The sequence below is a fragment of the Hyla sarda genome, chromosome 3 (assembly GCF_029499605.1).
Source record: "Hyla sarda isolate aHylSar1 chromosome 3, aHylSar1.hap1, whole genome shotgun sequence".
NCBI lineage: Eukaryota > Metazoa > Chordata > Amphibia > Anura > Hylidae > Hyla > Hyla sarda.
The window spans coordinates 353,401,997-353,418,259 of NC_079191.1; the positions used below are offsets into that span (position 1 = coordinate 353,401,997).

General features: G+C 45.8%; 1 protein-coding gene across 1 annotated transcript in view; it reads left to right on the forward strand.

The window, feature by feature from the left end:
- SNX5 (sorting nexin 5) overlaps positions 1 to 16,263 on the forward strand; it is a 99,597-nt gene that overhangs the window by 57,158 nt on the left and 26,176 nt on the right. Inside the window, exons 7-8 of the mRNA XM_056567605.1 lie at positions 4,057 to 4,162; positions 16,131 to 16,206. Coding sequence (XP_056423580.1) covers positions 4,057 to 4,162; positions 16,131 to 16,206 — 182 coding nt within the window. The remainder of the gene's footprint in view (positions 1 to 4,056; positions 4,163 to 16,130; positions 16,207 to 16,263) is intronic.

Here is a 16,263-nt window from a genome sequence, read left to right on the forward strand (position 1 = left end):
GGGCTACAGTTTGAGACCACTATACAGTGGTCTCTACACTTTTGCCCTCCAGATGTTGCAAAAGTACAACTCCCAGCATGCCCAGACAAGCTGTCATGCTGGGATTTGTAGTTTTGCAACAGCTGGAGAGCTACAGTTTGGATATCACTGTGCAATGAACTGTGGCCCTCTAGATCTTGCAAAACTATAACTCACAGCATGCCCACATAGCAGTTTGCTGTCTGGGCAAGCTGGGATTTGTAGTTTTGCAACATCTGGAAGTCCACAGTTTGGAGATCACTGTGCAGTGGTTTCTAAACTGTAGCCCTCCAGATGTTGCAAAACTGCAAATCCCAGCATGCCCAAACAGCAAACAGCTGTCTCGTCATGCTGGGAGTTGTAGTTGCGTACCTCCAACTGTTGCATAACTACATCTCCCAGCATACACTTCGGTGATCAGTACATGCTGGGAGTTGTAGTTTTGCAATAGCTGGAGGGACACTGGTTGGAAAATACTGAGTTTGGTAACAGAACCTAACTGAAGGTTTTCCAACCAGTGTGCCTCCAGCTGTTGCAAAAGTACCACTCCCAGCATGCACCGTCTGTCTATGCATGCTGGGAGTTGTAGTTTTGAAACAGCTGGAGGTTTGCCCCTCCCCCATGTGAATGTACAGGGTACATTCACACGGGCAGGTTTACAGTAAGTTTCCTGCTTCATGTATGAGCTGCGGTAAGCTCACTGTAAACCTCCGCCAGTGCGAATGTACTCTAAAAACACTACACTACACTAACACATAATAAAGGGAAAAACACTACATATACACCCCCTTACACTGTCTTCCCCCCCCCCCCCCCCACATACAAATGAAAACGTATCGTACGGCAGTGTTTCCAAAGTGGAGCCTCCAGCTGTTGCAAAACAACAACTCTAAGCATTTCCGGACAGCCACTGACTGTCCAAGCATGCTGGGAGTTTAGCAACAGCTGGAGGCACCCTGTTAGGGGTATTCTAAGCCAGTGGTTCCCAATGTCCACCCCTATGCAATCCCTAATTTAGTCCTCAAATCCGCATGGCGCTCTCTCACTTCGAAGCCCTGTCGTATTTCAAGGACACAGTTTAGTGCCACATATGGGGTATCTCCATACTCGGGAGAAATTGCACTACAAATTTTAGGGGGCTTTTTCTCCTTTTACCCCTTATGAAAAGGAAAAGTTGGGGTCTACACCAGCCTGTTAGTGTAAAAAAAAATATTTTTATACTCACATCCTGGTGTTGCCCTTTACTTTTTATTTTCACAAGAGGTAAAAGGAAAAAAAGGCCCCCAAAATTTGTAACGCAATTTGTCCTGAGTATGGAAATACCCCATATGTGGGCGTAAAATGCTCTGCGGGCGCATAACAAGGCTCAGGAGTGAGAGCGCACTATGTACATTTGAGGCCTAAATTGGTGATTTGCACAGGGGTCGTTGATTTTTACAGTGTTTCTGACATAAACGCAAAAAAATAAATACCCACATGTGACCCCATTTTGGAAACTACACCCCTCACGGAATGTAACAAGGGGTATAGTGAACTTTAACACCCAACAGGTGTTTGACGAATTTTCATTAAAGTTGAATGGGAAAAAGAAAAAAAAACAAAAACATTTAACTAAAATGCTGGTGTTACTCTAAATTTTTCATTTTTACAAGGGAAAATAGGAAAAAGCCTCCCAAAATTTGTAACCCCATTTCTTCTGAGTATATAAATACCCCATATGTGGATGTAAAGTGCTCTACAGGCGAACTACAATGTTCAGAAGCGAAGGAGCACCATTGGGCTTTTGGAGAGAAAATTTGTCCGGAATTGAAGGCCACGTGTGTTTTACAAAGCCCCCATAGTGCAAGAACAATGAACCTCTCCCACATGTGACCCCATTTTAGAAACTGCACCCCTGACGGAATGTCATAAGGGGTACAGTGAGCATTTACACCCAACAGGTGTCTGACAGATTTTTGAAACAGTGGTCCGTGAAAATGAAAAATTTAATTTTTCATTTGCACAGCCCACTGTTCCAAAGATCTGTCAAACGCCAGTGGGGTGTAAATGCTCACTGCACCCCTTATTAAATTCTGTGAGGGTTGTAGTTTCCAATATGGGGGTCACATGTGGGGGTGTCCACTGTTCTGGCACCACGGGCGGCTTTGTAAATGCACATGGCCCCCGACTTCCATTCCAAACAAATTCTTTCTCTAAAAGCCCAATGGCGCTCCTCCTCTTCTGAGCATTGTAGTTCGCTCGCAGTGCACTTGAGATCCACACATGGGGTATTTATATACTCAGAAGAAATGGGGTTACAAATTTTGGGGGGCATTTTCTCCTATTACCCCTTGTAAAAAAGAAAAATTGGGGGGAAAATCAGCATTTTAGTGAAAATTTTATTTTTCATTTGCACATCCGACTTAAACAAAAAGCCATCAAACACCTGTGGGTTTTAAGGCTCACCGTACCCCTTATTACATTCCTTGAGCGGTGTAGTTTCCATAATAGTGTGCAATGTGTTTTTATTTTTTTTTTTCGTTTTTTTTGCTGTCCTAGCACCATAGGGGCTTCCTAAATGTGACATGCCCCCCAGAAACCATTTCAGAAAAACTCACTCTCCAAAATCCCATTGTCGCTCCTTCCCTTCTGAGCCCTCTACTGCGCCCGCCGAACACTTTACATAGACATATGAGGTGTGTGCTTACTCGAGAGAAATTGAGTTACACATTTTGAGAGGATTTTTCTTCCTTTTACCCCTTATAAAAATTCAAAAACTGGGTCTACAAGAACATGCAAGTTCTTGCTGCTATTCCTGTGAAACACCTAAAGGGTTAACACACTTACTGAATGTCATTTTGAATACTTTGAGGGGTGCAGTTTTTATAATGGGGTAATTTATGGGGTATTTCTATTATGAATGCCCTTCAAATCCACTTCAAACCTGAACTGGTCCCTGAAAAATACCGATTTTGAAAATTTTGTGGAAAATTGCTGCTGAACTTTGAAGCCCTCTGGTGTCTTCCAAAAGTAAAAACTCATCAATTTTATGATGCAAACATAAAGTAGACATATTGTATATGTGAATCATTATATAATTTATTTTGAATATCCATTTTCCTTACAAGCAGAGAGCTTCAAAGTTAGAAAAATGCAAAATTTTCAAATTTTTCATAAAATTTTTGATTTTTTCACCAAGAAATGATGCAAGTATCGACGAAAATTTACCACTAACATAAAGTAGAATATGTCACGAAAAAAACAATCTCGGAATCAAATTTATAAGTAAAAGCATCCCAGAGTTATTAATGCTTAAAGTGACAGTGGTCAGATTTGCAAAAAATGCTCCCGTCCTTAGGGTCATAATGGGCTGCGTCCCCAAGGGGTTAAATCCAGGATTAGAAAAACAGAGCTGATTTCATTCAGACACAGCACCACTCTTGCCCTCAGGTTGTGTGCAGTATTGCAGCTCGGTTTCATTTGAAGTAAGTGGAGCCAAGTAGTAATACCACACACAACCTGAGGACTGCTTTTGAAAGAAATAAGCTCTGTTTTTATAATCCCAGATAACCTATAATTGGTATAATGAAAAAAGTTCTAATATTTTTTATATTTTACTTGCTCATAGAGTAAGAAATCATATATAGTTTTCTAATCTACATTTATTTACAATTCAGTTCACATGTTTCTCTAACCAGTAGAGATGAGCGAACTTACAGTAAATTCGATTCGTCACGAACTTCTCGGCTCGGCAGTTGATGACTTTTCCTGCGTAAATTAGTTCAGCCTTCAGGTGCTCCGGTGGACTGGAAAAGGTGGATACAGTCCTAGGAAAGAGTCTCCTAGGACTGTATCCACCTTTTCCAGCCCACGAGAGCACCTGAAAGCTGAACTCATTTATGCAGGAAAAGCCATCAACTGCCGAGCCGGGAAATTTGTGACGAATTGAATTTACTGTAAGTTCGCTCATCTCTACTAACCAGTGCAGTAGTATCACCACTTACCGTGTTAGTCTGACCCTAAACTGACCGTACGATGTTTATTATTTCCTTCTTGCAGGAAGTTGATGAATTCTTCGAGCAAGAAAAAATGTTTCTTGTCAATTATCACAATAGGATTAAGGACTCCTGCGCCAAATCTGACAAAATGACGCGATCTCACAAAAGTGAGTATATAGCTCATGGATCCGTTTTTTCTTTTTCTCTCTGATTTTAAATTTATAAATTGTGTTATGTACTGAAAAGATGTTGTCAGCAATATAAAGTGATCCCTCAACTTACAATGGCCTCAACATACAATAGTTTCAACATACAATGGTCTTTTCTGGACCATTGTAACTTGAAACCAGACTCAACATACAATGCTATGGAATCTGCGAAACATGTCAATGGCTGGAAGAACAGACCAATCAGAATGGGTATTCACTGGTAAAACCCCTGTGTTACTGAAGAGCATACACTCACTGGTGTCTGGGAGCGTCCCCTACAGTACAGGGAGGTATTACAGGTTCTGTACTCTTTACCTGTACCAGGGTTACCTGCTCCTTTGGACACCAGATGAGGGCGGCTCCATTTTACTTTTTTTTTTAGGACATTGCGTGTTCTGTATAGGACCCTGAAGAAGCTCCTGTCCTCTACATAAACCATTGTTTCCCAAAGAGGGTGCCTCCAGCTGTTTCAAAACTACAATTCCCAGCATGCCCGGACAGCCTTTGGCTGTCCGGGCATGCTGGGAGTTGTAGTTTTGCAACAGCTGGAGGCACCCTTGTTGGGAAACACTGACCTAGACAGTGATTTACAGCTCCCAGCAGATCTTTCTTACTTTTATATATAAGGATTTGCTTTATCTATATTAGTTATCTACTTATTTTTCTTTACTCCTCACTTTTTTCCTATTTTTGGATGACATTTTGGTGGCTTCAGAACCAATTACCAGGTTTCCATAGAGTTATGGTCTCAACATACAATGGATTCAACATACAATGGTCGTCCTGGAACCAATTAATATTGTAACTTGAGGGACCACTGTATCTACAATGGTACAGGTTGGTTAGGGGAGGTGGGGGCAGGTGGGTGTTTAGCAGATAAGTAGGTTACTATGCTGGCACACATTATGGAATCCCTACACTGCAGTTAAAGGAGTACTCTGGTGAAAAACTTTATACATTATTATTATTATTATTATTATTTATTATTATTTATTATTATTATTATTTTTAAATCAACTGGTGCCAGAAAGTTAAACAGATTTGTAAATGACTTCTATTAAAAAATCTTAATCCTTCCAGTACTTATTAGCTGCTGAAGTGGAAATTCTTTTCCGTTTGAAACACAGAGCTCTCTGCTGACATCATGAGCACAGTGCTCTCTGCTGACATCTCTGTCCATTTCAGGAACTGTCCAGAGTAAAAGGAAATCCCCATAGCAAACATATTCTGTTCTGGACATTTCCTAAAATGTACAGAGATGTCAGCAGAAAGCACTGTGGTCATGATGTCAGCAGAGAGCACTGTGGTCATGATGTCAGCAGAGAGCACTGTGGTCATGATGTCAGCAGAGAGCACTGTGGTCATGATGTCAGCAGAGAGCACTGTGGTCATGATGTCAGCAGAGAGCACTGTGGTCATGATGTCAGCAGAGAGCACTGTGGTCATGATGTCAGCAGAGAGCACTGTGGTCATGATGTCAGCAGAGAGCACTGTGGTCATGATGTCAGCAGAGAGCACTGTGGTCATGATGTCAGCAGAGAGCACTGTGGTCATGATGTCAGCAGAGAGCACTGTGGTCATGATGTCAGCAGAGAGCACTGTGGTCATGATGTCAGCAGACAGCTCTGTTTCTCAAAAAGAAAAGAATTTCTTACAAATCTGTTTAACTTTCTGGCACCAGTTGATTTAAAAAAAAAAAAAAAAGTTTTTCACCGGAGTACCCCTTTAAAGGGGAAAGCGCTACAGACCTAACTGAACTGTTGGCTGGCCATGGCAACCAGGAGCATAATATCCACATCTTATCGCATAGGATCCCTGTCAGCGTTTTGTTGACAGACACGAGTACACTGCAATATTGAAGTATTGCAGTGTATTATGCAAGTAATCTCATATTCAAGTCCCTTTTTAATGGTTCTAAAAGCAAAACTAGTCAAATAGATAAAAAAATTGAGAAATAATGTAAAATAAAGAAAAACGTGTCCCTGGTTTGTTTATATTTTTTTCACATAATAAACTGCACATAACTAATCTAAAAAAACAAACACTCACCTTCCTACGTTCCCTCGTTGCGCCGGTATCGGCATCCTGTTTCTCCTGCACTGCTCAGCTCCCTACTTCCCTGCTATCACACTGCAGTCACCGTATCGCCCGCCGCAGCGATGTCCCGCCTCAGCCGGTGATAGGTAAGGGGTTCTGGCCGCCTCCTTACCTTACTCGCATTTCTCCTTTTAAAACAATCTGATCTATAATCTAATTTTGTTAGGTTTAGCTTTCAGAGTGGTGACAAGTAGAGATGAGCAAACTTGCAGTAAATTCGATTCGTCACGAACTTCTCGGCTCGGCAGTTGATGTCTTTTCCTGCATAAATTAGTTCAGCTTTCCGGTGGGCTGGAAAAGGTGGATACAGTCCTAGGAAAGAGTCTCCTAGGACTGTATCCACCTTTTACAGCCCACCGGAGCACCTGAAAGCTGAACTAATTTATGCAGGAAAAGTAATCAACTGCCGAGCCGAGAAGTTCGTGACGAATCGAATTTACTGTAAGTTCGCTCATCTCTAGTGACAAGGTTCTTTTTCAGCTCTTACTGCTGTTATTGAGCCACGTAGAGTCCTCTCCATGGTGCACAGTTATTTTTATTTTCTTATTATAAGGGGGCAGAGCTGAGCGGTTTAATAGTAGTACACACATAACTATATTTTATGCTATGCCATGACGTGGTTACATAGTTACATAGTTACATAGTTAGTACGGTCGAAAAAAGACATATGTCCATCAAGTTCAACCAGGGAATTAAGGGGTAGGGGTGTGGCGCGATATTGGGGAAGGGATGAGATTTTATATTTCTTCATAAGCATTAATCTTATTTTGTTCCAGGAATGTATCTAATCCTGTTTTAAAGCTGTTAATTGTTCCTGCTGTGACCAGTTCCTGAGGTAGACCGTTCCATAAATTCACAGTCCTCACGGTAAAGAAGGCGTGTCGCCCCTTGAGACTAAACTTTTTTTTCTCCAGACGGAGGGAGTGCCCCCTCGTCCTTTGGGGGGGTTTAACCTGGAACAGTTTTTCTCCATATTTTTTGTATGGGCCATTAATATACTTATATACGTTTATCATATCCCCCCTTAAACGTCTCTTCTCAAGACTAAACAATTGTAACTCCTTTAATCGCTCCTCATAGCTAAGATGTTCCATGCCCCATATTAGTTTAGTCGCGCAACTCTGCACCCTTTCCAACTCCGCAGTGTCCCTTTTATGGACAGGTGACCAAAACTGAACAGCATATTCCAGGTGAGGCCGTACCAATGCTTTATAAAGGGGGAGTATTATGTCCCTGTCCCTTGAGTCCATGCCTCTTTTGATACATGACAATATCCTGCCGGCTTTGGAAGCAGCAGCCTGACATTGCATGCTATTCTGTAGTCTGTGATCTACAAGTACACCCAGATCCTTCTCTACCAGTGACTCTGCCAGTTTAATCCCCCCTAAGACATACGACGCATGCAGGTTATTAGTACCCAGATGCATAACTTTACATTTATCCACATTGAACCTCATTTGCCAAGTGGATGCCCAGACACTTAGTCTATCCAAGTCATCTTGTAACTTATGCACATCCTCTATAGACTGTACCGTGCTACAAAGCTTGGTGTCATCTGCAAAGATAGAAACAGAGCTGTTAATACCATCCTCTATATCATTGATAAATAAATTAAACAACAGCGGGCCCAGTACTGAACCTTGGGGTACACCACTAATAACCGGGGACCAATCAGAGTACGAATCATTGACCACCACTCTCTGGGTACGATCCATGAGCCAGTGTTCAATCCAGTTACAAACTAAAGTTTCCAAGCCCAAGGACCTTAACTTACCTGTCAGACGTCTATGAGGGACAGTATCAAACGCTTTGGCAAAATCCAGAAACACTATATCCACAGCCATTCCTCTGTCAAGGCTTCTACTCACCTCTTCATAAAAGCAAATTAGATTGGTTTGACAACTTCTATCCTTAGTAAACCCATGCTGGCTATGACTTATAATACTATTATCCCCTATGTATTCCTGTATGTAATCCCTTATAAGTCCTTCAAACAATTTACCCACAATGCACGTTAGACTTACCGGTCTATAGTTTCCTGGTGAAGACCTAGAGCCCTTTTTTGAAGATTGGCACCACATTCGCCTTGCGCCAGTCCCTTGGCACAATACCAGACACCAGAGAATCTCTAAATATCATGAACAAGGGTACAGATATTACTGAACTTACCTCTCTAAGAACTCTTGGGTGTAGTCCATCCGGTCCTGGGGATTTGCTTACATTTACTTTACTTAACTTACCTTGTACCATCTCTACATTAAGCCAGTTCAGTACATTACATGATGTGTTACCAGCACCGACCTGGCCAATGTCAGCTCCTTCTTCCATAGTGTATACAGAACTAAAGAACCCATTCAGTAGCTCCGCCTTCTCTTGATCGCCCGTGACAACCTCCCCATTATCATTATTAAGGGGTCCTACATGCTCTGTCCTTGGTTTTTTTGCATTTATATATCTAAAAAAATATTTAGGATTAGTTTTGCTTTCTTTGGCCACCTGTCTCTCATTTTGAATTTTTGCTGTTTTTATTACATTTTTACAGATTTTATTAAGCTCTTTGTACTGTTTAAATGTTATAGCTGACCCATCAGATTTGTATTTTTTGAACGCAATTTTTTTGTTGTTTATTGCTCTTTTAACATCATGTGTCAGCCATGTAGGATTTAGTTTTAATCGTTTATATTTGTTCCCCTTTGGTATATATTTAGCTGTATAGTTATTTAGAGTTGATTTAAAGATGTCCCATTTACCTTCTGTATCAGTATTTGAGAACACCTCCCCCCAGTCTATGTCCTGTAGTGCAGCCCTCAGCCCAGGGAAATTTGCCTTTTTAAAGTTATATGTTTTTGCCTTCCCCGCCTGTCTTTGTTTTCTACATTTTAAGTCAAAAGTAACTATATTGTGGTCGCTATTACCAAGGTTTTCCCGCACAGTTACATTACCAACCAGCTCTGCGTTGTTGGAAATGATCAGATCCAACAAGGCATCACTTCTTGTTGGGTCCTCCACAAACTGGCCCATAAAATTATCCTGCAATAAATTTAGGAATTGTCGCCCCTTTGTAATTTTAGCCAACCCCGGACCCCAATCTATATCTGGATAGTTAAAATCTCCCATTACTACCACTGTACCTGCCCGGGCGGCCCTCTCTATTTGTTTATGAAGCCGACCTTCTATCTCTTCAGTGATATTAGGGGGTCTGTAGATTACCCCAAATATTATTTTTTCAGTATTTCCCTCCTTTTGTAATTCTACCCACAGTGATTCCACATCCTCAGAATCATCACACACTATGGCATCGTTCACACTGACTTTCATACCACTTCTTACATACAGACAGACTCCACCACCTTTTCTGTTCATTCTATCCTTGCGAAACAATGTAAACCCCTGCAGATTAACGGCCCAGTCATGCGAGGAGTCCAGCCATGTCTCAGTGACCCCAACTATATCAATATGTTCCTCCAGTATCAAGGCCTCAAGGTTCTGGTGAAAACACACTGGACAGATTGGCACTGTGCTGGGCTGATGATTTACATAATTCTATAGATGGCATGTGGGGGCTAAGGGCTTATTGATTTTCTTTGCAAGGAGCTTTGTGTGCAGAAATGAGAAGAGCAGCAGCACAGCAAGAAAAGGGTTACACTAAGCACTGAGCTGCTGAAGACAACACTGCAGAATAAATAGAGGGGGGAAATAGATACAGAAGGCAGCATTTTATACATACAGTAGCAGCACTACAAGGAAGGGGTTAGCACTTAACCGCTTCTGTGAAGGAAGCCGTGATTTACCTTTCAGTGACAGTACAGAACAGACACAGCTTACAGGTACACAGTCTTTCTCTCCTCTTCTACCAGCAGCGGCTAAGCCTCGCCCCACTTCCTGTAATCTGTTTTGTCAAGTTTCTAGAGATTTTTTTAATTTAACAGGCAGTGAACAGCAGATTACAGGGAATAGAGGCACTTAGTAGCCAAGAGTTAGAGCTGTTGTTCCTGAGCATTTTTGGTGAATGAAATTATTTAGAGAAATGATAGGAATCGCATAATCTACTAAATAAAGGAAAGTTGTTTGGAACGTCAGTAACCTCTCAAAAATCAGATCAAAAAGTCATATATACTTCTCATAGTCATATATACTTCTTATAGTCATATATACTTCTTATAGTCATATATACTTCTTATAGTCATATATACTTCTTATAGTCATATATACTTCTCATAGTCATATATACTTCTTATAGTCATATATACTTCTTATAGTCATATATACTTCTTATAGTCATATATACTTCTTATAGTCATATATACTTCTCATAGTCATATATACTTCTTATAGTCATATATACTTCTTATAGTCATATATACTTCTTATAGTCATATATACTTCTTATAGTCATATATACTTCTCATAGTCATATATACTTCTCATAGTCATATATACTTCTCATAGTCATATATACTTCTTATAGTCATATATACTTCTTTAGCTCACCTGGTGTAACACTGTGCAACAGATAGTTTGGAACAACACAGTACAGTGGTCTCTCAACATACGATGGGAATCCGTTCCAAATGGACCATCGTTTGTTGAAACCATCGTATGCTGAGGGATCCGTGCAATGTAAAGTATAGGACAGTGGTCTACAACCTGCGGACCTCCAGATGTTGCAAAACTACAACACCCAGCATGCTGGGAGTTGTAGTTTTGCAACATCTGGAGGTCCGCAGGTTGAAGACCACTGGTATTGGAAGTTATACTCACCTGTCCCCGCCTCTCCGGACCGTCACCGCTGCTCTGGATATCGCCTTCCAGTGCTGTCGCCGTGTCCCCGACGCTCCGGCAGCAGCATCAGCGTTCTCCGTCGCCGCCATCACGTCGCTATGCACGCCACTCCTATTGGATGACGGGACAGCGTGCGCAGCGACGTGATGACGACGATGGAGAGCGCAGACGATGCAGGGGATCCCGAAGAGGACACTCCGGAGCCCCGAGGACAGGTAAGTGATCGTCACCGGACCACACGGGGCACCGTAAACAGCTATCCGGTGGCAGCTGAAGCAGTCTGCACTGCCGGATTGCCGTTTATGTGATGGCCCCGACATACAAAAGCATCGTATGTTGATGCTGCCTTCAACATGTGATATCCTCTGAGAGACCATCATATGTTGAAATGATCGTATGTCGGGGCCATCGTAGGTTGGGGGGTCACTGTTTATATAAACAACAAAGAAGAGTCCAGCACTGTAAGTGCAGATAAGATCTTTAATACTTTATTTCATAGGAACGTGCAGGAAACAAAACAGAAGAGGCTAAAGTGTGGTGCGTTTCAGGCATCTGGAGCGCCCTTAGTCATACACTGTTATGCATACACTGCATGTGCTTCACGTACTTGAAACGCATCACACTTTTGACTCCTCTCTGTTCTTCTAGAATAAAGTATTGAAGATTTTATCTGCACTCACAGCGCTAAACCCTCCTTTGTTGCTTATAGGTTTAAGGGGTGCCAATAAAAGCTGCAAGCCTCACTGCAACAAAACAAGTCCTCACACAGTCCTGTTAACAGAAACAATGACAGGTTTGGGGTCTTTAAATACAGCTTTACTAACCAAACATTTTTTTTTATTTTTTTTTTTAAGTGTTCAATAGGTTTGATCATAATTTTGTGTTTGTAAATACTGTCCATCCATCTTGTCAAAGTGAACGTCAGGTTTATCCAAATGGGAGTTGCTTGGCTAAAAGTTTTGTACTACAGACGGAAAATGTTATTTTTTTTGGCCTTTTCTAAATGTTGGATACAGATGTTGGAGCAGTGGTTCTTAACCTGGGTTCGATCGAACCCCAGGGGTCCGGTGAGTCAGTCCCGGGGGTTCGGCGGGGGAGGTCACAACAGGACAGGCAAACCAAGCAATTGCTTGGGGCCCCGAGCAGAGCCGGTGTTTGCCCATCCTGTAGTGACGGGGCAATTCCCCCCATCACTATTAACTCCCTGCGGCCCCACGTTAAGTTTAAAAACGCAGGGCCGCCGGGACATAGCGCACGCCGGAACGTCACTGACGTCCCGTGCACCCATGGAAACGAAGACGCCGAGGACCTGAGGATAGAGAAGGAGGAAGACGTGCTCTGGCTAGCTTGGTAAGTGACCAGCGGCACGTCATCTTCGGTGCTCCGACCACCGGTCCCGAGACCTACTGCTACAGCCGGAGCGGTGGTCGGAGCACTGAGTGGGCAGTACACAGGCCTACACTGTATATGGCTGGAGGCTGTATGTCTGTGGGGGAACACTGCCTACACCAGTGGTCTTCAACCTGTGGACCTCCAGATGTTGCAATACTACAACTCCCAGCATGCCCGGACAGCCGTTGGCTGTCCGGGCATGTTGGGAGTTGTAGTTTTGCATCATCTGGAGGTCCGCAGGTTGAAGACCACTGGCCCGCCTAATGTGGGGGGACACTGCCCGCCTAATGTGGGGGGACACTGCCCGCCTAAGGTGGGGGGACACTGCCCGCCTAATGTGGGGGGACACTGCCCGCCTAATGTGGGGGGGACACTGCCCGCCTAATGTGGGGGGACACTGCCCGCCTAATGTGGGGGGACACTGCCCGCCTAATGTGTGGGAACACTGCCTGTGCCTAATGTGGGGGGAACACTGCCTGTGCCTAATGTGTGGGGAACACTGCCCGTGCCTAATGTGGGGGGAACACTGCCTGTGCCTAATGTGGGGGAACACTGCCTGTGCCTAATGTGGGGGGAACACTGCCTGTGCCTAATGTGGGGGGAACACTGCCTGTGCCTAATGTGGGGGAACACTGCCTGTGCCTAATGTGGGGGGAACACTGCCTGTGCCTAATGTGTGGGAACACTGCCTGTGCCTAATGTGTGGGAACACTGCCTGTGCCTAATGTGTGGGAACACTGCCTGTGCCTAATGTGTGGGAACACTGCCCGCCTAATGTGGGGGGAACACTGCCCGCCTAATGTGGGGGGAACACTGCCCGCCTAATGTGGGGAGAACACTGCCCGCCTAATGTGGGGGGAACACTGCCCGCCTAATGTGGGAGGGGAACACTGCCCGCCTAATGTGGGAGGGGAACACTGCCCGCCTAATGTGGGAGGGGAACACTGCCCGCCTAATGTGGGAGGGGAACACTGCCCGCCTAATGTGGGAGGGGAACACTGCCCGCCTAATGTGGGAGGGGAACACTGCCCGCCTAATGTGGGAGGGGAACACTGCCCGCCTAATGTGGGAAGGGAACACTGCCCGCCTAATGTGGGGGGGGGGAACACTGCCTGCCTAATGTGGGGGGGGGGAACACTGCCTGCCTAATGTGGGGGGGGGGGGGAACACTGCCTGCCTAATGTGGGGGGGGGGAACACTGCCTGCCTAATGTGGGGGGGGGGGGCACTGCCTACCTAATGTGGGGGGGGGACACTGCCTGCCTAATGTAGGGGAACACTGCCTGCCTAATGTGGGGGGGCACTGCCTGCCTAATGTGGGGGGGCACTGCCTGCCTAATGTGGGGGGGCACTGCCTGCCTAATGTGGGGGAACACTGCCTGCCTAATGTGAGGGAACACTGCCGGCCTAATGTGGGGGAACACTGCCTGCCTAATGTGGGGGAACACTGCCTGCCTAATGTGGGGGGAACACTGCCCGTGCCTAATGTGGGGGGAACACTGCCAGTTCCTAATGTGGGGGGAACACTGCCAGTGCCTAATGTGGGGGGAACACTGCCTGCCTAATGTGGGGGGAACACTGCCCGCCTAATGTGTGGGAACACTGCCCGCCTAATGTGTGGGAACACTGCCCGCCTAATGTGGGGGGAACACTGCCCGTGCCTAATGTGGGGGGAACACTGCCCGTGCCTAATGTGGGGGGAACACTGCCCGTGCCTAATGTGGGGGGAACACTGCCCGTGCCTAATGTGGGGGGAACACTGCCCGTGCCTAATGTGGGGGGAACACTGCCCGTGCCTAATGTGGGGGGAACACTGCCCGTGCCTAATGTGGGGGGAACACTGCCCGTGCCTAATGTGGGGGGAACACTGCCCGTGCCTAATGTGGGGGGAACACTGCCCGTGCCTAATGTGGGGGGAACACTGCCCGTGCCTAATGTGGGGGGAACACTGCCCGTGCCTAATGTGGGGGGAACACTGCCCGTGCCTAATGTGGGGGGAACACTGCCCGTGCCTAATGTGGGGGGGAACACTGCCCGTGCCTAATGTGGGGGGAACACTGCCCGTGCCTAATGTGGGGGGAACACTGCCCGTGCCTAATGTGGGGGGAACACTGCCCGTGCCTAATGTGGGGGGAACACTGCCCGTGCCTAATGTGGGGGGGAACACTGCCCGTGCCTAATGTGGGGGGAACACTGCCCGTGCCTAATGTGGGGGGAACACTGCCCGTGCCTAATGTGGGGGGAACACTGCCCGTGCCTAATGTGGGGGGAACACTGCCCGTGCCTAATGTGGGGGGAACACTGCCCGTGCCTAATGTGGGGGGAACACTGCCCGTGCCTAATGTGGGGGGAACACTGCCCGCCTAATGTGGGGGGAACACTGCCCGCCTAATGTGGGGGGAACACTGCCCGCCTAATGTGGGGGAACACTGCCCGCCTAATGTGTGGGAACACTGCCCGCCTAATGTGTGGGAACACTGCCTGTGCCTAATGTGTGGGAACACTGCCCGCCTAATGTGGGGGGAACACTGCCCGTGCCTAATGTGGGGGGGAGCACTGCCCGTGCCTAATGTGGGGGGAACACTGCCCGTGCCTAATGTGGGGGGAACACTGCCCGTGCCTAATGTGGGGGGAACACTGCCCGCCTAATGTGGGGGGAACACTGCCCGCCTAATGTGGGGGGAACACTGCCCGCCTAATGTGGGGGGAACACTGCCCGTGCCTAATGTGGGGGGAACACTGCCCGTGCCTAATGTGGGGGGAACACTGCCCGTGCCTAATGTGGGGGGGAACACTGCCTGCCTAATGTGGGGGGAACACTGCCTGCCTAATGTGGGGGGAACACTGCCTGCCTAATGTGGGGGAACACTGCCTGCCTAATGTGGGGGGAACACTGCCTGCCTAATGTGGGGGGAACACTGCCTGCCTAATGTGGGGGGAACACTGCCTGCCTAATGTGGGGGGAACACTGCCCGTGCCTAATGTGGGGGGAACACTGCCCGTGCCTAATGTGGGGGGAACACTGCCCGTGCCTAATGTGGGGGGAACACTGCCTGCCTAATGTGGGGGAACACTGCCTGCCTAATGTGGGGGAACACTGCCTGCCTAATGTGGGGGGGAACACTGTCTGCTTAATGTGGGGGGAACACTGCCATTGTTGCGAAAATGACATGAGAGGCACTTGCCAAGGCAAAGCCGCGCATTTCTGAACTGGTCTCTGAAAGACAACAGCAGAAGTCACACTGATTTGCAGTAAATATTCATTATGTTTTTGTGTGAAAATCATGTTTTCATGTTTTGTTCTTTAATGGTTTTGTTCATTTTGTGCACCTATGTATAAATATATACTTAAATATATACCTCCTATGTTTTGAATTTGAAAAAATCATATTTTCTTTTTCCAAATTAAGAGGTGTTCGGTGACTGCGCATATGAAACGTGTGGGGTTCAGTACCTCCAACAAGGTTAAGAATCACTGTGTTGGAAGCTTTTCCGTTTCCATGTAGACCGTCTACTACACATGAGATCTGCAGGCGGCTGTACTGTATTTACAAGTGATCGAATAACATGACCTAGACATGGACTGGGAGGGGATCCGTTATGGACCTTTGTGTTACTACATTATATACAATGAGCATTTCCTCTGTTCTTTGCAGATGTAGCGGACGATTACATCCACATTTCTGCTGCTCTGGTCTCTCTAGCCGATGAGGAGAACACTCCTGTTAGAAAGTAAGTGTTGCAGTCCATTGTGGGTGGAAAAAGAATTTGGAGTAGGAAGTGATTTTG